At 41.5% G+C, this 26,106-nt stretch overlaps 1 protein-coding gene across 5 annotated transcripts in view; it reads left to right on the forward strand.

Moving 5' to 3' along the window:
* Nucleotides 1-1,264: 1,264 nt before the first annotated feature.
* The window catches only part of LOC118826481 (zinc finger protein 521), a 201,829-nt gene continuing 176,987 nt past the window's right edge, over nt 1,265-26,106 (forward strand). Inside the window, exons 1-3 of one of the 5 annotated variants that reach the window (XM_036597465.1) lie at nt 1,314-1,396; nt 2,295-2,335; nt 14,223-14,279. In XM_036597465.1, the coding sequence (XP_036453358.1) occupies nt 2,296-2,335; nt 14,223-14,279 (97 nt within the window). In that variant the 5' untranslated portion in view covers nt 1,314-1,396; nt 2,295. Of the gene's footprint in view, nt 1,397-2,294; nt 2,336-14,222; nt 14,280-26,106 lie in introns of all 5 variants that reach the window. The other 4 variants (XM_036597462.1, XM_036597463.1, XM_036597466.1 and 1 more) reach the window with 4 other exon arrangements.

Here is a 26,106-nt window from a genome sequence, read left to right on the forward strand (position 1 = left end):
TTCTAGTTACATTTCAGCGTTGTGGGCACCAAAACAAGGTTGTCACTATGTTGTCACAATGTAACTGTGTTTGCTGGGTGGTTCTGTTTCTTCATCCTAAATATTTGGGTTTTCCTTTAATTTGTCATCAGTCTGTGGACAGATAACAGTTTACTAAACCCTTAAACAATAAAGGTCCCTCGCTTTCTTACTCTCATAACTATGTAACATACAGGTTTCAGGGTAGTTATAGAATAATATAGAGAATTTACTGAACGATAATTATTTATTAATCCCTTTTGTATTCATATTCAATTTTTATTATCACGGTTTAATATTAAGAACAGTACTAAGCCTGGAGCTCAAGGCGTTCATCCTGAAGGACATGTGGAGTTTCCTCAAAACGTAGAATAAACTGAGGAGAATTTCTGACACACACATCCACTTAAGCAAAAGAAATGAATTCAAGCTGAAAGTGAGCCTCTACAGCCTGATGATGTTATATTCAGCACCTTCTTGCATCATTTTCTGATGCACTGAATTATACAGGGATTCATTTATAAACAGCCCTGAAAATAACATCCTCTGCTTTGCTAATTCTGAGTCTTTTCGTCTTATCTTAACTCCCACTAGATGTCTAAATCACCTTAAACTAATGCTCGACCGAATCTCCCCCTTCTTAAAGGTATTCCTCCGCAAACGTAGACCAGAAAACGCTGAAAACACACTCTCCACGTCTCTGCCGAAAGGAGGAGAAGCGGTCCTGCTTTTCACCTTTCCTCCACCCGTATTCTGACAAGCCCCGCCCGCCCTCGCTCAGGATTGGCTAGGAGTTTAGCGCATCTAGCCAATCCCAGCGCAGGAGGCGGGCTCATGACGGCCAATGCGTGTGAAAGAGAGGAACCCTAAGTGGCCAATCACAGCGCAGGAGGGGGACCACGGTTAGCCAATCGCTGCGGACATGAGGAAAGCCTCCCAGCCAATCGTAGCGCAGGAGGCTGAAAACGGGTAGGAAGAAAAAAAAAGAAAAAAGAAGTAAAAAAAGAAGTAAAAAAAGCAGACAGAAAGCGCGCGCCAACTTTCTTTTTATTCTTTTTATTTTATTTTTATTATTTTTTTCTCTCGTTAAAAAAAAAAGTCCTTCCCCTCGTGCTGGGGCTGCTGAGAGCGCGAGCGACTCCGGATCCGCGCGCGCACGGATTCCAGCCGGGTTTTGCCACCGATTTTAATCATGCCTCTCCGTGAGTGCTCTAGCGCAGGCAGGCTGACAATGATTTCCTCAGTGATTACGTACAGAGCGAGTCCCTGCGGGCTCCGGGCCCCCTCTGGAGCCATCCGCATGGCTTTGGGGGCCTCGCTTCCATTTTCCATTATTATGTGGACTACCGGAGCGACGGCGCAGTCCAAGACCTCGCAGGTTTGTGATGAGGAAGGAGCTCCAGCTCGCATCCTCTCCTCTCTCCTTCTGCCTCTTCCTCCTCCTCCTCCTCCTCCTCTCCTTCTCCTTCTTCTCCTTCTTCTTCTCCTTCTTCTTTTGCTTCTTTTTCTTCTTCTTTTTAACAACAAAAAAGAAAAAAAAAAACAATTAAGACGCTGACTTTACTCTTCGATTTCACAGCCGGCACGGGGAGAGCGAGATAGAGACAGAGCGAGAGAGAGAGAGTTAGTTAGTCGCTTACGGAGGAGAAAAGTGTTTAATTTTTTTTTCGTCGTGTTTTGCCGTTTTTTCGCGTTAATAGGCGAATTTATTCATTTATTCTTTTTTTTTTTTTTGCTCATGCCTCTTTCACTCAATACCAACATCAGAGACATAAGCAAAAAAAAAAAATTATTTTTGCACCTCACGTTATCATCGCGTGCGGTTTTCTCCGCGGCACGTGCGTGCGCGCGCGCCAGAGAGAGAGTGAGGGAGAGCGGGAGAGAGAGTTGCAGCGGCTCGGAGAATGATGATGGGCGCGCGACGGATTTTAGCGCGTGATTTTAGTGCGTCCTCGCACTTTTTCCCAACACAGATTTCGTGTTAAAAGATAATTAAAAGAGAGAGAGAGAGACATACAGACAGACAGAGAGAGAGGGAGAGAGAGAGAGAGAGGGAGAGAGAGAGAGAGAGAGAAGCAAAACCAAAACCGACCCCCTCCTCCTTCTCTCCGGAAAGCATGATTTAGCTAAAACCAAAAACAAGAGAAAAAGAAACCCTCGCGCTGTCAGTTCAGGACTCTTCTTCTTTCTGTCCTTTTTTCTCTCTGTTTTCTTTTTTTTGTGTGTGTGTTTTTTTTTCTTCTCACACTGAACGCCGTCCTCCTTCCCCCTGTTAGGATGTCGCGCCGCAAGCAGGCAAAACCAAGATCACTGAAAGGTAAGTGCCGTCTGTGGAGCGGGGCGCAGGACTGCTGTGGTAGTAGAACGCTTTAACGCGGTGAAGGCTGCACGCGGTCCGAGGGGTAGGAGTAAGGGGGGGGCGGAGGGGTGACGAGGCTGTAGTTGTTGTTGTCGTGCAGGGGGGCTGACTGCCTCTTTTAGGGTCAACTTTTGGACGAGACTGAAGCTGGCGTCCTACTCGCCAAGCGTCTTGTTCGAATTTCCCCGTTCCACCTTAAATAGTGCAGCAGTTACATTCATTTAAGGTGGAACGGGAAAATTCGAACAAGAAGCTTGGCGAATGGGAACTTTTGGAGGTGGTGAAGTGTAGGTCTGTTATGGGACGCGCAGTTCTGATTCTGAACGTGTTAGTTAACTAATTACACCCTCCTCGTGTGCTTGGGAAACTTTTGGGGTCTCCAGGGCTGACTGAGTGTAGACCCCCAGCTCTGATATTCTTCGTTTGGGGGGAAAAGGTGAAAATAAAGAGTGTGAAAGCTTCTAGCTTCTGTAGACTTGGACAGTGCTGGCATGTGGACTGAGGGTTGATGGGAGTGCAACTTTTCCTTGTGGCCTTTGGGGTCACGTGACATGGCTTGTGGGACAGTTTTGAGTAGTGGGGGAAACACTAAACACAGAAAGAGGGATACTGACCGTCCAAGCCTTGTTCTTCATGGACATCCACTCTTCTGGAGAGGTCAGCTCGAACCCCTCGGCCAGGCGTGCTTGTGGGTTGGGGGGTCCGAGCTGAGACTCTGCAGGTGGGTTGGTTGTGGGTGTAAGAGGTTCAGGGTAAATGTGGTTTTGACTCAAGCAGGTTGCATTAGATCCGTAGGGCCCTGTTTCCCCAAGTTTGGGGTGGACGGAGGAACTTCTGGTGATGTTGATTACCACAAACTGACCACAGTACAGGCAAACGTGTGAGCGCACTGCTTTCTGGTTGAGTTTCATTTTATTTCTGTAACTATCCAGGCTGTGAAGGCTACACCAAGACTACACGGGGGGAAAAAGTATGAAGGCTTCACTTTTCTTTAATCACATGCCCACATTGGGGGGAAGTAAATAGAATGCAGACTTCTTCCCCCCTGTAGCCTTTGAGGGTAGCCACTGGTATTCATGGCTAAGCTCCAGTTCATCTGGCAGCCTTTGTATTTCGCTCAGCAAATAATTGTCCACAATTTCACATTCTCAGCTTGAGGTCTGGATGCCCCCCCCCTTTTCTTTTTCTACCCCCCCTCTTTTCGTTCTCGGAAGTCATCATCTCAAAGGAAGATTACATGGTCCGCGGTGTGTTCCTCCAGTCACCATTTTAAATCAATACCTCAGGGAGAAGAGAGGATGAACACAATCACGTCTCTCTTTTCTTACGCACAAAGCCCAGTGGACGCTGCCGTATAAGCAGCACCCTCTTTTTTAAAACAGAAAAAGTGGCACGAAGTTGTGTTTTGGTTGGAGTGATCATGTCTGCTTTTCACATTCGCAGAGTCATTTGGTAGCATTGTTGATGGTGCTGAAGCTAAACTGTGCTGCGTTGTGATGATGTGTTGCTTTGCATTTCGCAATATTTCCAGTAGACTGATCACTGGCTTCTCGGCAATTATGTAATTCAAATCTTTGTTTTTGGGGAGTGGGGAGTGTTGTTTATGGGTTTATTTTCCTCAGATGATTATGCTAGTAGCAAAAAGGGCACTGAGCTGTTTATATGTTTGACTCAGAACTTACTGCCTATGTGTGTATATATATATATATATATATATATATATGTATATATATATGTGTGTGTGTGTGTAATTCTAACCGAGAAGGTTTTTCTAGGGGTGCCAAGATGCAATTATAAGCAATTCTTGATTTCTACAGCCTATATTATGTTATTATTGTCCTTAACAAGTGTACCTGGCTTAGTTGAATTTGAATGTAGCTTACGCTCAGAGCCCTTGGAAAATCTGTTGGCTTGCTTCACCATCTTATAGGTTAAAACTATATTACTGATAGATTTATTTCTTATATTATTGTAAACATGCTCATATTTGTCAGTGTTTACTGTAGAAACCTTTATGCTTCATCAGGACTGTCATTTTATCACTACACTATTGCTTATATTCGTTAGCACATTAATGAGGTTTCCAGTGTTATGTTAAACCTACTGTTGTATGCAAAGGTCTGAGCACCTGTGTCCAATTGATTTTCTGATGTGATTTTCTAAGTGAAAATAATTTAACACCCTCCTCCACAGAGAACAGAGATTTTCTATATATATAGAACATTTTAGTGCACAATTTCTATTCACTGAGTGTGACGTATTTGAAGATAAAATATAATGCCATTGTATGTGTTACAATTTGTGCACTTGGCACAGTCTATGTTTTTTTTTTTTTCTCAAATATGTTAAATTCAGCCAATGAACAGAAATTGTGCATCCTCTGTAGAGAATGTTTTAACTAATTCTAACATAGAAAATCAACAAAAGTGCGTCACTTGACCTGGACGGCCAAGCTTTTGCATATATTTATATCAAAATCTAATTATGGTGATTGATTCTTTTTCCCCCTCCTAGTATTTTCATAATGGAAAAGTAGCCACATGTTTTATTTACGTCTGGATGGGTTTTGTCTTTGCTGAGCTAACTTGTAGTAAGCATGTGTAGGGAAGGGGAAGATAAGTGGAGGTATGTGTCGGCCAGACGCCAGGTGAAAGCCCAGATGGAGGAGGAATAGAAGATGCCAAACAAAGCACATATAGCTCAGGCAGAATGTGAAATGTGATCCCTTCGTTTTCCCCCAGCGTCTGAGCGGGAGTTTGTCCGAGGCTGTATGTGTAGATTCCAGTGAGGGACTTAAACCAGTCTTCTTTTATTTTTTTTTTTTTGCCTACAAAGAGCCATTTCAATATAGTGTAGTGTGTGAGACGCTGGCGATGGCATTATTGCTTGGGGGAATAAATGGCACCGGCGGAGGCCATACATCATCCTCTTGTATGCAAACACTTCAACCTGCGCGGCTGACATTTACCCAGGCCTGCCTATCTGCATGGCTCATCCCAGCCGCCTGTCACTCTGCCTCCGCCGCCCGTGCTTCCTCTGTGTGGCTCTGGCATATGAGACGCTTGCCACGTTGCTCTCTCTCTCTCTGTCTATGCTGTTTCTCTCTTGCTGTGTCTTTCTGAGACGTGGCTGTGGCGTCTCATCACCGGACACCGCCGAACGAACACCGACTCGTGTTTATTGGCTGGAATGTTTCGAGGGAATTCCGCGTACGTAAATATATTTTCAGCGCCATTTAGCTCCCGCGTCTCGGGTGTCGTGAAATCACTCCAGTGTCATATGCACCTTAAATACGGCCTCTTCATTCCGGCCTCTTCGGATCTGCAACTACACAGTGTGGAAAACAACATTACAAGGAAATTTAAGAACGCGAGAGAGGGCCAGATTAGGGAGTCTGTAGTTCACGGCAAGCGCTGTGCTGTCAGAATGAAAATCAGGGATGCACGATAATATCGGAATCAGTATCGGCAGATAAATGCTTAGAATAAATGATCGGCGTTGGATATTTAAATGTGACTGACTTTTTTTGTGATCTTTTATTTTGAATTTGCTGTTTATCACCATATTACAGTACAAAATCAAACTTCAATCAACAATCAACTCCCTCTTTCCCTCTCCATCCCTCCCATCCTCCCATTTGATCTGTCTGTACATTACAAATAGAGTAGATTAAATCAATTTTTGGATGAAAGGAATAAGTTAAATCAAAAAATAAAGAGATGCTCTTATGCAACATGCATCAGACCATTTGCTTCAGTCTTTCCAGCACATCAAAACAAACCTGTCTCCATGTCTCAAGAGTGGATGCTCTAGCTTTATTGATTCTAGCTGTGGCCAATTCTAACTCAATCCAATATGTGATGACGTATTTATTATCCTCTGGAAGAGGAGAATGTTTAGGCGACTGGACTGCTGTATTAAAATGTCTGTATTTGATTTCTTTCAGTGCATTTGTAGCCTTGTACAAATAAATGCTATATTTCTCTGTCATGCTTATAAAGGTGGAGTTAATCCGTCTGAAAATGAAAATCAGGTGAAAATCCACATGAAAATCGGATATCAGCATCGGCCCCCAGGGCAATATGACTGTATGTATCTTAATTGTGATAAGTTACGTCACACTAAGTCACAATATGCTTTTCTGAGCACATCGTGGATATCATCACTAGTTAAAAACACTTCCCAGCTGCATGTTTGGTTAGAAAGAACACATAATTAGTCCTGTTAAGTTGGCTTTAGTGCAGGATATGAAATGAATATAAATCATTGTACTCATAGTTCTTGATTGTATTTTAAACTGCGACACTATGTTGTCTACCAATTTATCAGGTGGAAGAAAAAATAAATATTGTGAAATATTGTGAAAATCCTAAAAAAGCATCTGTACTAAAACCATTAAAGGGGAATTCCATCAGTTTTTTTTTTATTTCTGTGTAATTCAATGGTTGTTTAAACAAAGTCATTCAGAGTGGTTAGATGTGAAGTGGTTCATAGTAGAGAAACTTAAGCTTGTATTTGTTTATAATGGTAGTGATAGGAACCAGGAGTCGCAATGTCTTCATTGTTGGGGGGGCTGATTTGCCTTACAATGCACATACCTATAAGTTTTACTCTAAAAGCTTATCACAACACAACTTGGAAACAGGCAATGCATTTAACGTGCAATGCATTCAGTGAGGTTGCTCTTGGAGGCAAAACACCCTTTAGACGTCTGGTTCCTATCACCAGCACTGGGAGCAATTCTGACTCTTGATTTTCTCTAGAAGGGAGTATTTCACATCAAACCACTCTGATTGACTTTGTTTACATCTTAGCCATTTCATTCTGCAGACATTTAAAAAAGTCAGTAGAATTTCCCTTTAAGGTGGTCAGTGTGCAACGTTGCCACTGCAAATGACCCAGTGACTCTCAAGCAGTGAACCGCAAGACTAAATGCAGGATACAAACTGGAGTTTTGATGATAATTTGCTTCTGGAAGCTCTCCCTGTGAAAAAAGGCTGCGCTTTAATACAGTTTTATGGTGCGCTGTTGCTTTGTGTTGATAGTTGACATCGCTGAGATTGAACTGTAGTTCTGAGTGTTCGCTGACTTGATTTGATTGCTGCTGAATTCTTTGATTGGGCTTTTTTTCCCACTTTGTGTAGGAGTGAACACGCAGTGCACATGATAATGCTCGTTTCTCTTTGGGTTCCTGTTCTTCTGCAAGCGCCAAATAATGCATGACCGCAGGACATTGTGTGCTAGATCATTATCTAAGCGATATTTCCAGCAGATTTGCAAAATTTATTAGTAACCCTTTGCGGTAATTGTGAATAGTTTTCATATTAAACACAGCAAGGGCCACTTCAGAGTTGAATGCTTGGTTGTGATAATAGTCATCCTGTGAGAATCCACTGCTTTACGCCGAGGACGTGTACGTTTTCATTGTTAGAAGGTGGTGATAACGCTCTCATCAACAGTCTTTAATATAAGGGAAAAACCTGGTTGTCATTATCATTAATATAACTGTCAGAGAAGCATAAAAAAATCCCATTAGCAGAGCTGTCACTTCTCATGACACTCGCCTCTGTAAGTTGTTCGTGGTGTCTCGGGAGCTGACCGATTTTTCAGTTTCTTTCTTTTTTTTCCTTTCTTTCTTTTTTCTTTTGGTCATGGTAGGTAATGGTGTTGTGTTTTTTTTTTTTTTGGCTTTCATTGGTCCAGCTGGTAGAATGTTCGTAATCCAGTCTGAAGCCTGTCAGACAGTTATCATATGGTCAAATGTTTTGCTTGTATTGTTATAACGGCTGCTGTTACAGTTGATATTAATTTTTAATGGAATTGTTCAAGGCTCTAGTTGGTTTAAATACCTTATATATTAAATATTTTCTTTAATATTTTGTTCTATGTTGTTTAACCATTGACTTGCAGCGCTGTGGGTTTAAGGAACATTTATAAAATAAATTCTAAATGAAATTTAATACTATTATTACCCTTTAAACCTCAGAATGTTCCTTTTCTTTATTGTTCCTTAATAAGCCGCTAAAGTAATACGTGCTGCTGCACAAAGACGTGTGCATAATGTAATACCTTAATGGTCATCATATCCTTTGACATAAATAATTTGCAGTAACAGTCAGTTCAGCATACTAATATGCTTAATAGAAGGTGAAATCTACTGTACTAGCCTTCAATTAGCTTGATCTCATTTGCATAATGCTAATTGCAGGCTACTACCGTACCTTTATGATTAGCATGCCAATTTGATTTTGGTCGATTTGGTCCTTTAGCGGCGGGCCCTGAATTCAATAGCCTCTTGTCGGGATGTGGGCCGGCCCTGTTTTTTGGCGTCTCAGCTTTGAGTTTTAATTGAGGAGGTTTGACCCGTCGCGACCCGCTCTAAATTGAGTGCTGATTCCCCTGATGAGGGGCTCGCTCCTGGTCAGCCTGCCTGTACTACAGCCCCATTGTTCTGCCGTGCAGCGCCGCTAATGTCCCCTGCTATCTGGAACACCTGCATGAATATCTCCACTCCTCTCCATAGCGGAGAAGGGGGGCTTAGCGTCTATTACTCCAGTGGGGTCCTTTGCTGAGGATACCTTTTTGAAAAGGAATTAGAGCAGCACTGTAGATTTTGAGCCGCAGTTAATCACATTTAAGATTATTCCTTTGCACTTCGCTACTTTTAGCGCGCTAACTCGAACAGTACAGCGGCCGTGAGACGTTAAGCTCGCAGTTTTACCTGTGAATGTGGATCTTCATGGCGTCATTTTGTGGCATCGTCTATTACATAATGGGCAACGTCTGGATCATAATAACGTAATGCTTTGTTAAAAATGTAAAGCCATATGTTAAAAGCTGATGTTATGGGTAGTTTTATCACATTTTAAATCACCTTTACTCCAGCATTAGCTGCTATGAAGGCATAGCAAATGAACTGACTAAGGTAGGAATGGCCACGTTTTGTCTGCAAAGTCTACCTGCCATTATGTTTACTACATATGGGCCTCAAAACCCAAGATGAGAGAGACAAGTGGCAAAGAACAGGCCGTTTCTGAACTAATCCCAGGCTTAGTTCAGTCCCAGAGCCAAATGGTTTTATTCAGAGATTATCAGCATAATAACAGTAACAAATAAGTGTCAGTAAGAATGCTTTGTAAATATCTCTGAGCTTTTATGCTGCAAATCAGATGTAGCTTTAGGTTTTGGCAGTCCGAGACTTTCGTTTCTGGAGGTTGGTGAAATACTGTAAGTGAGGGCGATGTGTTGGGAGAATAAAGGAGGTCTTTTTTTTTGTTTTTTCCTTTTTGCTACAGTACAAATTGCATGTGTGAGGCAGCGTTTTCATCATCAAAAATATGTAAAACAAAGCACTTCTGCTGCGCAGAAAAAAAATAAATAAATACTTCACTGATGTCATGTTGAACAAGAAAAAAAAATGATTCATGCAGGGGCCTACCTGGTCAGGATCCAGAAATAAGTCTGGCCCACATGGACAAGTCACAGTGGGAAAAGATGACTTAAGAATGATACGCATATACATATATACAGTGCTGTGCAAAAGTCAGAGACCACCTTTTGTTTATTTCATTTCTAGTCAAAACAGCCATTACATGCAAGTCATTCATTTTTCAGCTTCAGGAAAAAAGGACAAAACGTATTTATCAGAAAATCAAACAGAAACCTCAATAAATATAATTTCAGTTTTTTCAATATTTACTGTGTGCATCATTTGCCTTTATTACAGCTTGCGTTTTTTTGCACGCTTTCAGTTTTTGAAAGAAATCTGCAGGGATTTTTTTCCACTTCACCAAACATTTGGTAACCAACTTAGAAATTCATTGTATTTTCTTTAAACATTTGGTAACTTAGAAATTAGTTGTTTTTTTCTGCTTCTCACAATCCAAATAATCCCAAACTTATTCAGTGGTGTTGAGGTCTGGACTCTGGGGTGGTCGGTCCATTGAGAAACACCAGCAGCTTCTACCTTTCTCAGTAACAGCTTCTTAACAGCTACACATCCTTTCAGACCCATAGTGCTGAGTTGTCTTCTCACAGTGGAAGGATGGAGAGAAACACCTGTTGATTTTTTGAGCTTGATTTTCTCCTCTCTCTTGTACATTTTTAAATGGTTTTGACTGGAAATTAAATAGTTTAGGAGTGTCTCTGGCTTTTGCTCAGTCCTCTCTCTATATATAATGTATTTCCACCAATGAAACTATAATAACATTGTAATGTTTTTATAGATACCTGTGCTTTTACTAGAAATATTTTCTCAATTTCTTATGCAGTCACTCTCCATTCATTGAGCAGAAACTTGGATGATCCTCCTCAGTGCTGTGCTTGACTCATAGGATTCCCGCCATAACTCTCTTTGTGCCCATCGTCGGGCTGAGACAGTATAGCAGGTTGCGCAGCAGTCTTCCTATCGTTGTCATTGCTAATGGCTAATCACTTGCCCAGCAGGGTAAACCATCACAACATCCAACAGCGAAGGAATTTATGTACTGTATATTAAAAACAGTGGTCCTACAAGAGTGCCAACGCGTAGTTCGGTTTAAATGGCAGAAACTTTTTTAATGAGAGCGCCGTGGTGACAAATGACTGTTTTGCAGCCATAATGCAAAAGTTCTGAACATGTCATTAAAGGGAATTTTCTGCCCGAACTCCTCGGATCTCGCCGACAGGGATGGTAATCAAAACAAAAATATGAATTCCCCTCACACCCATCTCCCGTTCGGCTGTGGGGGATTTATTAAGATCCCCCCTCCGGTCCGGATTGAAATGTGCACAGACCTCCGTGGCGACTGAGAAATTCATTTAGCTCACGTGAACACGCCCCAGCTGCGCGTCTGTCTTGGACGTGAAACATTTGGTAGTCAAGCAGGTTTCCGAAACTTTCTCGTGATGACTCAAGGCTCGATCGGTTTCCCCTGCTTTCTTTCTTGGGTGATGACTGGTCACTTTGTCACAAACTATGTAGGGAAAAGAGAAGCTTGGGATAGAGGTGCCTGTGTAAATGATGTCTTTAATGTTGGTAATGACGAAAAACATCAAGAAAACCCCTAAAACTTTGTGTAGTTATTAAACTTGATACTAATCAATTATGTTGTAACTACTATGAAAATAATATGGAAGGTATGTAGTTATGAGAGTGAGGGACTGAAGTGTGGGCTCATTTGCCTTATGTACTCTCTTCAAATTGGCCCTCTAAGGGTGCAAACTCCAGCGTCGACATTTTAAAGGGGATTCCATCGATTTTTCACAGTGGTTAGAATTATTGGGATAATTAGAACTGCTTGATGTTCCTCCCTACCTGTCTGACCTTTCTATTTACACCCAAAAACTCTGAACTCTCAGTGAACCTGCATCGTTTATTTTTATATATATATATAGATATCACAGCAAAGAATCTTTCTTCATAGGCCAGAATGAAACTTCAAATTCTTACGATTGTTCAAAACTTCTGAATAATAAAAAGGTTAAGAAAACAGAGTCATTCAGAGTGATCTGATATGAAATGCTCCATTCTAGAGAAACTTAGAGTCTAAATCGTTCACAGTGGTGGTGATAGGAACCAGACGCCCGAAGAAGAAACCTCTAAAAGTGACATCACAGAAATTTGTTGCCTGAAACGGTTATAAATATGCTGCATTGTGTCTCAGACATCATTTTATGATAGTTTTGAGATGAAGTTTTCACCTAAAATGTGTAATTCATTCATGGTGAAGTGGTACATGTAGGGCATTGCAAAGCAAAATAGTCATTAAGAAAACTTATTTTTTCAGATTTATCACTATTTTACCTTCATCAACGTTGCGCCTCAACTCAAGACTCATGTAGGTTCACTGGTGGTTTTGGGTAGTAAATAAAATGGCTTTATTTATGTTGTAGACGTCACAACCTCTGGTTCCCATTACCACCTCTGTAAAGAAATCAGAGTCTGTAAGTTTCTCTACAATTAACCATTTCACAACCACTCTGAATGACTTTGTTTACATTTCAACTTTTGAATTAAGCAAAGATTTTGCAAAAATAAAAAAGCTATTGTTTGTATTCCCATCAAATCTATCAAACCTGGACTCATGTCGTCTGCGACGCTGGTTAAAAATAGTGCCTCCAATGTCAAAAAAAAGCAGCAATAATATTGAGAGAGTTACAGATTGCTGTGGTTTTCGATTCAATGTGGCTTTTTCTGAAAAAGCACGTATTCATATTGCAGTTCAAGTCATTAAGAGCTTATTTAAGATGCTGAAAGCGTTTGTTTAATCAGAGTAACTGTAAGAGGTGAGTGAAGTCTATAGTATATTCCCATACATTTGTTGGCTTACTCTGAAAGATGAGGTGAGAACCGTCTTCTTTACTACTTTTTTGGAAAACAGCCACAGTGACAGCATTTATAGATGCTGTTACTTAATACCGAGAGAAAAAATGAAGCTGCCTCTTCTAAAACTTTATCATTTAAATAAGATTTCTTGTAGACTTTGAATGGCTGGAGTCAGCCCGGCGGTGCTGCTAACATGGCGAAAAAGAATTGCGCCATTGTAATGATCCGACCAGTCACAATTTTGATTTCTCTCCACGGCGGGCTTTGACTCGAGATCCCGTGGAGCTTTTTTTCGGAGAAGAGGGAGCTGGACGCAGCTGCCCGCCGCCACCCTGTTGTTTCCACACATAGGCCACCTACTCCAGCGCCACTGGCTTCTGACTTAATTATGTCAAATGGAGGACTTTTTAAAAGACTCCGTTCAAGACTGCTCTCCGGCGTGGGGCCCCCGGCAGGGCGCTCTTGTCAGGACCCCCGCTTCTTCCTGCGCTCGGGAAATGAAAGGCTAGATGGGGAAGGCATAATGGAAGGCCTGGCTTTTTCGGACGGTGGGAGAGGGAGCAGCGAGGAGCGCGAGCCTCCTCCTGGAGAAGCCTCATTTTCCATGGAGCAGGTGGGAGTCTTTTGTTCTCGTCCCGCTGCTAAAATCCATTTAGCTCTCCGCACCTGACATGCAAGACAGGAGCGCTTCCAGTTTTAGACCGAAGAGAAAGGCGAAGGAGGCTCTAATGAAGCAGGCGCACACTTTTTTTTTTTTTACAGCGAGTCAACCCGAACACAATGGCGCGCCCGCGCGCTCGTCAAAAGGCGCTCGATTGCCGTGTAATGAATTTGTCTAAACGGCGGACGAGAAGGAGGAATGGGGGAGTAGGCGGCGATGGTGGTGGGGGGGTTCATTTGAGGACCCTGTAGCTTCCAAGCAGTTGTTGAGAGTCATTAGGATGCACAGACATGGTTCAGCTAATGGAAGGACAAGCAGCAGAACTGCTGCGGGTAACGAGGCTGTATTGAGCTGCCGCTTGGCATGGAGAGGACGCAGGTTGTTACTTTTGGCATCCTGCCACCCCCCCCTCCCCAAAACTCCTCTTTTTTGAAGTGCATTCTCACTAAAGCTTGTGATTGGAGCAGTAGCGTTCAGTGTCTTCTTTTCGTGAGTCAACGAGTTATTCGTGTGTTGGACAGCAGGCCACTCTGTGCGATATCTTTGTAAAGGGGGATTTTCTATAATTCATTGCTATTTCTCAACTCAATAAGTGATTTATGTGGGTGGCTGCGGGCCTTCCTTGCAAAAAAAAGACTCCTGCATATGAAAAAGCTGATCGCCTTCCCAAATCTCGGGTCGAACGAAAGCCCGGAGAAGTCACGCTGCAGAAGCTTCTCCCTGAATATCAATGCAAAAACAACACAACACAGAATCTGTGCTTAAGAGATTTTAACAGATTAGGCTGAGATTGTTTAGCCAAGGATTTTCTGGGCTGGCGTGTTTGTTGTCTAATTTTTCTCCGTTCTTTTTCCCCTTTTTCTCTTTCTCCATGGCAGTAGAAGACAATGTGACGGAGGACCAGAAGACTCCCGGGCAGGCTGCCATTCTAAGCGGTAATATCTCATCGATTTTCTTCAGCATCCAAGCATTTATGTGTAGCCTGTGTGCCTGCATAGAACAGCGTGTTAGTCTTATATATTTCACTGTGGCTTCTGCTCACCTGTTGTTCCTGTATTCCATCTCCATCTGCTGTTACAGTTCATGAAAACGGTTATGCATCCTGTGCCTCTGTATTTCATTAGATATGTGCATGTAAGCATGGCTATGCTAACAGACTCCGCAAACATGCCTGCTCTGTGGGCCAGAGGTGGCTATGAGGTGTGTATTGGTGCATGCCAACCCCCCCCCAATGTGTTTACCTCTGCTGCTCTTGATGCTGCAGTGTCGGTGCTTTACCAGATGAATGCTTCCTGTCACCTCATGTGGCATTCAGCGTTGGCCTCCAGGCAGCGAACGGTAATCCAGGTCATGCTTTTGCTCTGCTCGCCTGTGAATGAGGCCTGCTCCTGACGCGCGCGAGCCCGTTCTTCTTTCATTTGTCTCGTGTAAAGGTTAGGTCTCATGTGTGGTTATTTTAAACCTGATATGGATGACTTCGCCCAGCAGGCACGGGGGACCGCCGGCCCTCAAAGGTTGGCATTGCCGTCGAGCGTGCGCTGCCGACGCTTTGTTTTCCGTCCGCCGCCGCTGAAAAATGGCCGCTGTAACCCAGTGACAGCAGTAAACACAGAAAGCCTCCGGAAGTCTTGAGTGGAGTCAACACCAGTTGAACACTCAAAGTCAAAGACTGAAAATCTAAAATTGAAAACTCTGAGATGGTGTTCACGCTAATTCCACTCAGATCTCTGGCTTTAGTCTGTGTGACAGTGGACACAGAAACAGCAAAAGCCTCTGAAAATTTGAACTGGAAGAAAAACAGGTTGATTAAAAAGACTAAAAAGCTAAAATTAAAAATTGCTAGCTGCTGGGTGGGTTTGCGTGATCGGTCCACTCAGATCTCTGGTGTTAGAGTCTGTGACGGTAAACATAGAAATGACATTATGACAGAAATATAGAACAGTTGAAAACTCAAAATCAAAGACTGATAAGCTAAAATTGAAGGTGGCTAGCTGGTGTTTTTTTGGTAGAAATACCCAAAAGCATATGTAAGTTATGACTGAAATAAAAAACTCTCCCTTTTGAAAACTCTAAGCTAAAATTAAAACCTTCTAGCTGTTTATTTCCACTGAGATCTCTGGATTTAGTCTTTGACTGGAATAAAACTGGAGCCTCTGTACATTTTGACTGGTATAAAAACCAGCTGAAAACTCAAAATCAAAGATTAGAAACCTAAATTTGGCTGCTAGTTGGTGTTCATGCTAATTCCCCTGCGCTTTTACCCACGTCGTCTCAAACTCTCCGCCATAAAAGCTAGATGTCCACAAGTCCTATTAGAAGAGGTGAAAAGTTACCTAGTGTTCCTTCACATCACTGAGAAATGCTAATAAAGCTAACAAAGAATGGACATTGGGCATGAGACCATTTAGCATAATCTCATTTTACCAAGTGCTTGTTTTGTGTTTTACTAGCAGTCTCAAAGTTGTCTGCGGTGTTTAATAGAAAAAAGTCACAATAGCTTCTGACCGCAGGAGATAGATTTTACCACTGAAACATGTTGTGCTCACATGTTGTTCTCGCAATGATGGACAGTTTTTTTAAAGCCACATTTATGACAACCACAGGATCTTCAGATGTTAATTAGTGACTCTCGTAATGTTCTCAAACTTATTTATGATTCCTCCCGGAACTGGAAAATCCCACTCTAATGTTATAAATTTGGAAGGGCTGATGCCATACTGCGATCAGGGGAGATAAGGTGAACCGTCAGTAGACCTCAAAGATCAGTCTCTTCGATTGAGCGCAAAAAATCTATTCTTTTGCAAAGAAAAGAACATTGCCTGTGTTGCAGTGAGCTGGGCTCAATGAATTATTGGTAGATGCATGGCAGGTCATGTCACTGCATGATTCACAAGAGCCGTTGACACTAGCCAATACTCACTGTGCAATAATGCTGAGGTGGACCGAAGCAGACAGTGCTCAGCTGGTTTGAGAGGGACAGTGGTTTATGAATGCTAAAATGGCTTTAATTGTGCAATGCAGTGTGCCGTGGCTTTCTTTAGCTGCTTTTATTTTACAAGAGTTTTGTATCATTTTAACAGAGTTCTGGTGGAGGTTTGTTGAGCCATGTTGTTTTTATTGGAGATTCTTACACTATTGTTTAAGTCCTTGCTAGAAATGCGGCATATAGTGGCGGACAATAAAGTCTTGCCTGAGGATTGTTTATTTTCATATATTATTTGAGCTTATCAGCTGCCCTTTGCATTGTGTGCAAAATTCATGATGAATGGACCAATATAAATGCTTCAAAATTACTTTGTATTAACTTACAACCCCATTTCTAAAAAAGTTGGGACGCTGTGCAAAATGTGAGTAAAAATAGAATGGAATAATATGCAAATCATGTTCACCATATATAACATTTAAAATAGTACAAAGACAACAATTTTGTTGTTTTTTTTCTAAAAAAATGAACATGTTTCAAAAAAGTTGAGACGGGCAAGTTTATTTCTGTGTTGCATCACTTCTTCTTTTAACAACTCTCTGTAAGTGTTTGGGAACCAATTGTTGTATTTTTGAAAGTGAAATGTTTTCTCATTCTTGCTTGAAATAGGATTTCAGCTGCTCAACAGTTCGAGGTCTCCTTTGTCATACTTTTAATTTCATAACGCATCAAATGTTTTCAATGGGTGACAGGTTTAGACTGGACCATGGAGCCATACGTGCAGAATGTGGTTTGGCATTGTCTTGCTGAAATAAGCAATGTCTTCCCTGAAAAAGACATCATCTCGATGGCAGCGTATGTTGCCAAAACCTATATATATCATTCAGCATTAATGGTGCCTTCGCAGATGTGCAAGTTACCCATTGAACTGATTGAACTGATAACAAGCTGGATGGCCTTTAGCCCAGAGGACACAGTGTCCATAATTTCCAAAAATAATTTAAAATTTTGATTCATCAGACCACAGGACACTTTTCCACTTTGCCTCAGTCCATCTTAAATGATCTCCGGCCCAGAGAAGGTGGTGGCGTTTCGGTATCTTGTTTATATATGTTTTTTTTTTTTTTTCTTGCATGGTCAAGTTCTAACTTGCATTTGTGGATTCAGTGACAAACTGTGTTCACAGACAGTGATTTTCAGAAGTGTTCATGAACCCATGCAGTGATTTCCACTACAGAATCATTTCTGTTTTTAATGCAGTGCTGCCTGAAGCCCCGAAGATCACAGCCAGCCAATATTGGTTTTCGGGCTTGTCCCTTGCATTCAGAGATTTTTCTAGATTCTTTGTATCTTTTAGTTATATTGTATACCGTAGATGATGAAGTTTTTTACTATTTTGCATTGAAAACATTATTCTTGAATTGTTACACTATTTGTCAACGCAGTCTTTCACAGAGTGGTGAACCCCTCCTCATCTTTACTTCTGAAAGTCTGTGGGATGCTCTTTTGACACCCAGTCATGTTACTGAGCTTATGCCAATGAACCACCAGGTGTTTTTTCTTTCGCCTTGCACAACTTTACCAGCCTTTTGTTGCCCCCGGTCCCAACTTTTTTGGAACGTGTTGTTGGCATTAAATTCAAAATAGGCAAATATTTTTCAAAAAAAAATAAAATTTCTCAATTTTAGACATTTGAGATTGTCTTTGTACTATTTTTTAATTAAATGAAGGGTTTAAATGATTTGCACATTGTTGCATTCTGTTTTTATTTACATTTTGCACAGCGTTAAAATGAACTAATTATGCTGTTTTTGTAATAAATGCCGTTGGTCAGTACCCACGATATGCTCAGAAAAGCGAAATGTGACGCAACTGATCACGATAGCGATGAATATTGTCACATTGGCCACCCCTAGTAAGATATTTGATAGTTTTTAGTCAATGTTCAGGATGCCCACCAAAGTTAAACTTCTGTATTATTGTCATTGTAAGCTTGAAACTCTAAATCTCAGTAACTATGTTTTACACTTTTTCTGGCACCAGTTTCTGATTGAGTCGACCTCTCTGGCCAATTACAGCTCAATCTCATGGTGGTGAGGGGCTGTTCATAAATTGGCCTCCAGGTATGTTCCTGGCCTTTTTGTCTGTGTGTGTGTGAAAGAGAGAGAGAGAGAGAGGAAAAAGAGTTTCCAGCTCACATCACTGTTTGACACGCACCCAGAAGAAAAGAAAAATTAGTCACAAAAGAAACGGCGATGGAAAAGTGTGCATTCTACCTAGCGCGCGGTTCAGGAACAGTGTGGTGTCGGTGATTTAATGAGACAGTGTACTTTCTCTCCTCCTTTTTCACGTCCTTTTTTTATTCCCTTTCTCCTTCCAAAGTCAATCGGGTTTGTGATCCACAGCTTGGCTGTAGCTCTATGTGCTGCCTGGGTGTAATTATAACCACATGCGTCTTGTGCTGCCCCCCCCCCCTCCTTTCTTTCTTTTCTTCTTTTTATGTACTTCTTTTTCTTCCACCCCGACTGTGTGGGGTTCGAGCTATTCTGTGGAAGCGAATGTCAGTTTTGGCTAAACTGGAGTGGACCGACTTTTGTATTTGTGTTGTAAAAAATAATCGGAGGGGTGGGCTAGATAGCAAGGTGCAGGGAAAAAGAGAGAGAGAGAGAGAAAGAGAGAGAGAAAGAGATCAATGCAGTGCTGCCAGAGGAAAGAAAGAGCGAGGGAATAGAAAGGGAAGCTTGCTCTCTCTCTCCTCTGGCTCTGCTGAAATCAGCCTCTCTATTATTCATTTCCTTTGTTGTGCGACTGTGCTAATGGCATGGCAAGACGCTTCGCTCAATAGTATATCTCTTTCCTGCTAGAAGAAGGAGGAAAAGTAGAGAGTGCGGGGGTCTTGCTCTCATTTTTGATAGCTTTGATTTTCTTTGCCCAGTTTTTTCTCTTTCTTTCTTTCTCTCTCTCTCTCTCTCTCTTTTTCCCCTTCTTTTGAAGAAGGAGCCCTGTAACATTACCCATATGCACGTACCCCAGCGTTCTGTTTGAAATACAGTTCCCTTTTTCAAGCTTCTGTTGTTTTCTTGGGAGAGATTTTTTTTGCTGGATAAATGTTTGTGGTCAAGGTTGTGTCTTCGATTTATTTGCAGAGCCTTGCTTTCCTTTTCATTTGAACCTAAATGGTGTTAAAGCTATAGCCTTTCCCTACAGTTTTGGGCTAAAAGCAGTGTAAATGGGTTGAGATGGATTTCTAAAAAGGCAGAGTTCATGAAAGATGTAAAAGAAGTGAGGATTTGTAGAAATAAAAATTATATTGAAGGAATAATTGGGTGAAAATCTAGTTTACACAGTTATTCCATTACCTCAGAGGCAGTCAATCGGCCAGGAAGTCTTTGATGGCTGAAGTTTGCCTCTTTAGTTTTGCACTGGAGCTACAAGGCTAAGGTAGCTAACAAGTAATGAAAGCCTATAGCCACCAGTTAGCATTCTGCACACTGTGCAAGTAATCTGAAATAAATGTGCTTATGTGGTTTCTGACGCTGTTTGACACACTGTTATCTATAAACATGGACGAAAGTACAGGCAAGATGAAAAGTGCAGGATTTTTTAACAGATGCAATGTACTTTTGTCTTTTATCTCATTGCTTTTAGTAAGATCTCATTACTGGCATGCTCTCAAGACTGGAATTGGCTTAAAACCTCTTATCTGGAGCCAGCTATTCCCATCTAAAAGTTCCCTTGGACTGCATAGTTCAGTATTTGCCCTGCTCCAACCCATTTGATGCACCTCTAATGATTCTCAAGGTCTTTCTGAAGTGACCCTTTGTGGTGTGGTAGAGCAGAGTAATGTCTGCTCTAGGACAGGGATTAAAACACCCTAATGTGGTCAGCTGTGTGCATGGTCAGCCTGGTTTTCAGTTGTGGATGGAGTGATACCATTTTTCTTCTCCGATACCGATGCTGAAAGCTTGAATATTGGCTGATATTGAGCGCAACACTTAAGATGATCATCTAAAAGTAGTCTTAATGCTGGAACTTTTCAATCACTTTATTACACTTTTAAACCTCACTGAAAAACTACACAGCCAGCAACATCATATCACACAGTGTGAGTGAGTGCTGTTTCAGGGTAGATTTGTTACAGTATTGGATCACATTGATTCTTTTTTCCCTCTGCTATTCGATCCATCCTTATGGATACCAGCTCGATACCGATACTCAATAGCATCTCTAACTGTCATTGAGTTACTTCTTTGTGGAATAGCTTATTTTATATCCAGTTCATTGCTATTCATGTTTGTAGGACAGATTGCAAATTATGGCTGAATAATTTGTGGAAAATATTGCGATTTTTCTGACCAATATTGCAATTGTGATTTAAATGTGTTTATTTCCTATTAGTTAAGCTTCAGTCTTTTTTTTTTTCTGTAGAAGACCAGCACATTCATCCAGCACAGGCTGGAATACTAACTCTAGAGGGCTGCACTGCCAGTTCTTGAACAGTTCACAAGTTATTAGGTAACAGTAACCCACTTAAACCCACTTAAAACTTGTTAATACAACATAATAATGCATGATAGTAATGAACGGTAATGTACGACAGAATTAAAATCGCAGGTCTTGCAGTTTGAAAATTACACTCTTTCAAATTGTGATTTTATTATAAAAAACAAAAATCTTTCAGCACTGCTGCAAATTAGGCGATGGTCTGAGCCAGGCAACCTTCAGGAGTTAATAAACCCTGTCATGCTTTATAAAGTTACAGGTTGATGTTATCGACCTGCCAGATGAGTCAACTTAGTTTTGTAAATTTGTAAATATTTTTTATTTTTTTTATGTGAAGCACACTGCTCATCAAAGGCTTTAGCTCACCTAGCTTTTCAGAATATCTTTAATACAAATTAACATGTTTGCTTTGTTGGTTTTCAATACCTTTAAAGGGCCCATATCACCGAAAATGGAATTTTAACTTTTTTAATAACAGAGTTTGATGTAGTGTGTAAACATTAATGTTTGAAAATATACTGTCCACTCCCCAGTGCAGTCTATATATGGAAACTAAGCTGCAGAATCAGCTGGTTTTGAATTCATTAGTTTTGAGATGTCACTCAAATCATCACATTTACATATATCCACCTGTTCAGACTACAGCTGTTTAGCTCCACCCACTCACGCTGAAGTTATAAGGAGTGTTTCAGCCTGCTTTTTAGAATGAGGCTAATCAGAGCAGAGGTCATTTACATGTATCAGTGTTAAAAGCATGATAATGAAAATAACCTGTTTAATTCTAAGCCATAAAAAGAGGTTGGAAAATGATCATGAGTTGGTGAGTAGACCCCCACAAAAAAGAATAAAATAAATAATAATATAGGATATGGGCCCTATAAACATGTTAAATAGAAAGCAGTTAAATCCTGCTGTGTTTGTCTTTGTAAAAACTGCAAATCTGAGGAAACAGCTGACAGAAGTAGTATTTCTGGGGAGAGAACTAAACCCCACACATTTTGATTGAAAAGTTACAGTGAAAGAAAGGCAGAGTGTCCTTTAACTTCTGACAGGTGGCAGTAGTTTTGAGCACAAAGGTCCAGTTTTCTCTGACAGTAGACTAAATTAAGTCAGAATTAATTAGATATAAACATGCATGGCTGCTCACGCGGACGTGTCAGAGTCTGCACGGAGCAGCGCTACATCTGTTTCCCTTTACTTAGCCATGCTGGAAAAAGTGATCCGCTCTGCGCTCTTGTATAACAGCCACTGGACCTGAACCCGCCTTCCGCTCTGACATCACCGCACAGGACACCATCCGCCCTGCGATCGCGTGCGTCTCTTTAATCGGCCGTAATCAGCAGTGTAGCAGGTTCACCCATTGCCCCAGCGGGTCGGTTGACCCACATCGGCGAGTGGCGGCTGGAAGTTTTCACGACTTTTCTCTCTCTCTCTCTCTCTCTCTTTTTCTATCTCTCTCTCTCCTTTTTTAATTCCTTTTTTCCCCCCCATAATGAGAAGTGGGTGTTGGCGTGAAGGTTATTCAATCTTAATGTCCTCCCGTGTGTGTGTCAGCTCTCCCTGACTGCACTAAAGGAACGCGCACACCTTTGATCAGAAGACGCAGACATGTGTCGAGTGGAGCCACTCGCTGGTTAAAATAAATTCTTAATTTGAACTCGGGGGTTGGGGGTTGGGGGGGGGCAGCAGGAGGGAGGGTTCGCTACATGTGAGATCTCTTAGAAAAGGAGGAGGAAAAAAGAGATTACAGGAAGAAGAGTAAAGCTGAAAAGAAGTCGAACTGTCTTTAGCGCGTATGAAGCTGCAGTTCCTGGCCTCGTGAGGTAGAAGTCTCCGTCATGGGCTTTACGAAAGGGAGAATTCGGGAATGGGAGTATTCGTTACTGGCCGTGATAGCCTGTTTACAATCAGAACCATATTATTTTATCTAGGCCTGTGACTGTAGACAGATTTCAGGTTTGATTTTTAGTAACAAAATCAAGCCCCAAAAACTGCAATACCTGCCCCCTGTTTCAATACGGGTTTTAACAAGCCCTCGTCTACATGGCCTCATCATTTCCCTTTGGGGGAACCATCTAAAGGACCGTTACATTACTTTATTAGCCTAAGTGAAGAGTGTTAGATGAGCTCTCAGAGGGGCGGGGAACGGAGTGAACACCACTGTCGACTTCGGCAGCAGAACTTGCCCAGAAATCGTTGTGATTAGACACATTTCCCTTTTCAAACCAGAAAACAATGGAGAACAAAGCTGTTAATAAATCATAGCAAGCAGCTCCTTTAAAATGCTTAACATTTCAGAACCATAAGTTTTGATTTGCTGGGCTTTAAGTTACAAACTACTCCATCTGTTATAAATGACTGCTGATACAACTTCATCACTTTGCTCTGCTGGCTGGCTAGTTAGTGTGCTAAAGGCAACACATCCAACAACAAGAAGAAAGTCAGTACACCATAGTTGTACACCAAGGCTGGGTCTCGAATTAGTCCGTACTCCCTATGTAGTGCACTGTGCAGATCTTGAAATAACTACTTCAACACCCAAAAAGTGCACAATGTAGTGCATATTTATATTTAGCCATGAATGGTATGACTTTCTACATAACATTTAGAGCATTGTTGAGGTGTAGAAGCCAGCGTTTAATGAGGCACTGTATAGGCAGTAGGGAGCCATTTGAGATTCAGATAAGAGAGATAAAACAGGGTAACACTTTATTTGGAGTGGTCCTTTGTAGATGATTAATCAACTTAATAAACAGATTATCAGAAACACGTCAACAGCATATCAGTGAAGTAGCAATAGTGAAACGTGAATTATAGAAGTAAATATCTTGTAGATGTTCTGTTGATACATTACTTACATTAATTAGATGTACTGTCAATATGTTACTTCCATTAAGCAAAACCTAACCTTACCAACCTTACCCAACACCTAACCCTCACCCTGGCCCTAATCCTAACACTAACCTTAACCTCAGCCCAATACCTAATCCTAACCCTTATATGTTTTTGACATGTTACTGAGAGTCTGTTGAGCATTTGTTTCTTTTATAAATGACCACTCAAAATAAAGTGTCACCTAAAGCAGTTATTCACAAATTGTTTGTATGTTATGCTCAAATTTCTCAAAAACGTTTTGCATTGCAAAGTTTGAATGACTAACTGTTTAGCTCACCGAGGCTAACCTGCTGAGGGCGAGTGCGTAATGTTTGAATAATCCGCTCCTTGCTGCCCCCTCCTCCTCTTCTTCCATGAGTGGCCACTTGTGTAACATAGGTATGATGCACATGTGAGTGGTGAGTCGAAGTGGATGAGGGCAAGTTAAGAATTAAAACTGGGCTGTAGAATTTATAAGAGAGTTTTGAAATAAGTCCAGTCATTGGACTGTTGGTCCATGCTGAGCAAAAGCCTTGCCCCCCCTTAAAACCCAGTTTACTCTGAAAGGCTGCACCCTATCGACATGATTTTGGACATTTAAATCATCTTTATTTACAGTTGCGATAGATAGAAACTATGGGTGATTGATGGTGCTGTAGGTTCTGTACTGGTGCATACCCAGTGAAAGAGACGACAGCATTACGAAAACACTTTTTTTTAAGGAGAAGCGAAGATTAAAACACAGAAATAGCTGCTTTTTGCCCTCAACATTAAAGGATAAGTTGCAATGAAGAGGTTTCACTGGGGTTCTTGTTGCCATCTTAAATAAAATGATAAAACAGTGCGAGTGCAGTCGTTGGCGTTGGGCTGGGACGCGTCTGATGATGTGGCCTGTATTCCTAGTGAGTGTTTGAATCTGGCTCTGGCGGTTATTGATCAGCTGCAGTGCTAGCTAGACAGAGCAGTGCACACCAGATACAATGGCGGGTTCCCCAGGGCTTTCTCAGGAACTGCAGCTCAAGGGTTGTTAATGCTGGGCCCGAGCTCATGGCTGGCACAGCCGGTTCAAATTTCTGAAACTAATGGCTGCCGCTAGATATACTGTAGTGGAATACACAGTTCTAAGCCTCACAGGCGAAGCGCATTTCGAAATGATTCACATTTAGCAACAGGTTTGGACACATAGTTCTAGACTGATTCAAATACAGGGATCCGCGGGCCTACAAGGCCATGAGAAACCGAGCAGCAAATCTGCCGTGTAACATTTTAATTGTACATCGGCCTTAAATATTCAGCCTTTGCATCCTTATTTCCGTCTGCTTTCTCTAATTTTCTTTCCATCTTTCCATCATTATTCCATCTTTTTCACTGAAAAAAGCAGTGCAGTTTGCCTGATTGAAATTTGTACATTATTTCCATATAATAAAGTCTATAATAAAGTAAGCTGAAAGACAAAAAAGGCATTTTATTCACATAGAAATGATGTACACATTAATGAAGTAAATTCCATGCATTGCTTTTTTCAGTGCTCTCTCTGTCTCTTTCTCTCTCTCTCGCCCCCTCTTTCTCTCTCTCAGTCTCTCTGGTGGTTTGACAGATTGGCAGGCGAGTGTTGCTGGGTGGTATGGTCCAGGCCAAAGCGAGAGGCCACCCCTCCTTCTGTCGCAGTGGGAGGCTCCGTAGGGGGAAGCAGAAAGCTCACTCAGTCGGGGGTCTGGGGCCCGCAGCAGGAGAGCCCCGTAGCTGAGAAGAGAACATCAATTAAAACACTATAAATATTTAAGTGGAGAAAAGATTCAATAATATTAGGTCAGGGAGGTGTCAGAGCCTGACCCGAGATGAAAGTTCCGGAATGATAAATGTCACGGGAACGCCTCCGCAGTGGGCAAGGCTGTCGGACGTTGATGAATGACCGAAAGCACACGCGTGATATTGTGTGGCTTATTTTAAATGGCATCAATCAGTGTCCTCAGAGGACAAAATTAAAACTAAAAAAGCCCCAGTGACCCTTAGACCCTCAGAGAAGAGGTTAACATCTGCTCGTAAGATCTATGAGTACATGTCCCGTATATATCGTCACTGTCGCAACAAAACCCTGTATCTCCACTTTCGAGTTTTTTTAATCTAATTTGTAAACATCATAGTGGTGCATAGTGGGGCAACTTCATGACAAATAGACCAGTAGAAGTTAAGGTTTTTTATTCTCATGTAAAGTTACAGTTTTGGAGGTACAAGGTTTTGTTCTGACAGTGACAATATATGTAGAAGACATACATGATATATAGACTATATATGTTTCACGTGCATTCTGACTGATTTTGATATTTGCGTATCTGTGATAGTTAATGAGTGGGTATCTGGTTAACCACAGGGAAGAAAAGCAACACCAAAAAGGAAAAAAACTAGCAAAAATTAGCATGTTGCTGTAGGCGTAGACTAAAATCTGACAGTATGTTTAATTA

Source organism: Colossoma macropomum, unplaced genomic scaffold, assembly GCF_904425465.1.
Source record: "Colossoma macropomum unplaced genomic scaffold, Colossoma_macropomum, whole genome shotgun sequence".
NCBI lineage: Eukaryota > Metazoa > Chordata > Actinopteri > Characiformes > Serrasalmidae > Colossoma > Colossoma macropomum.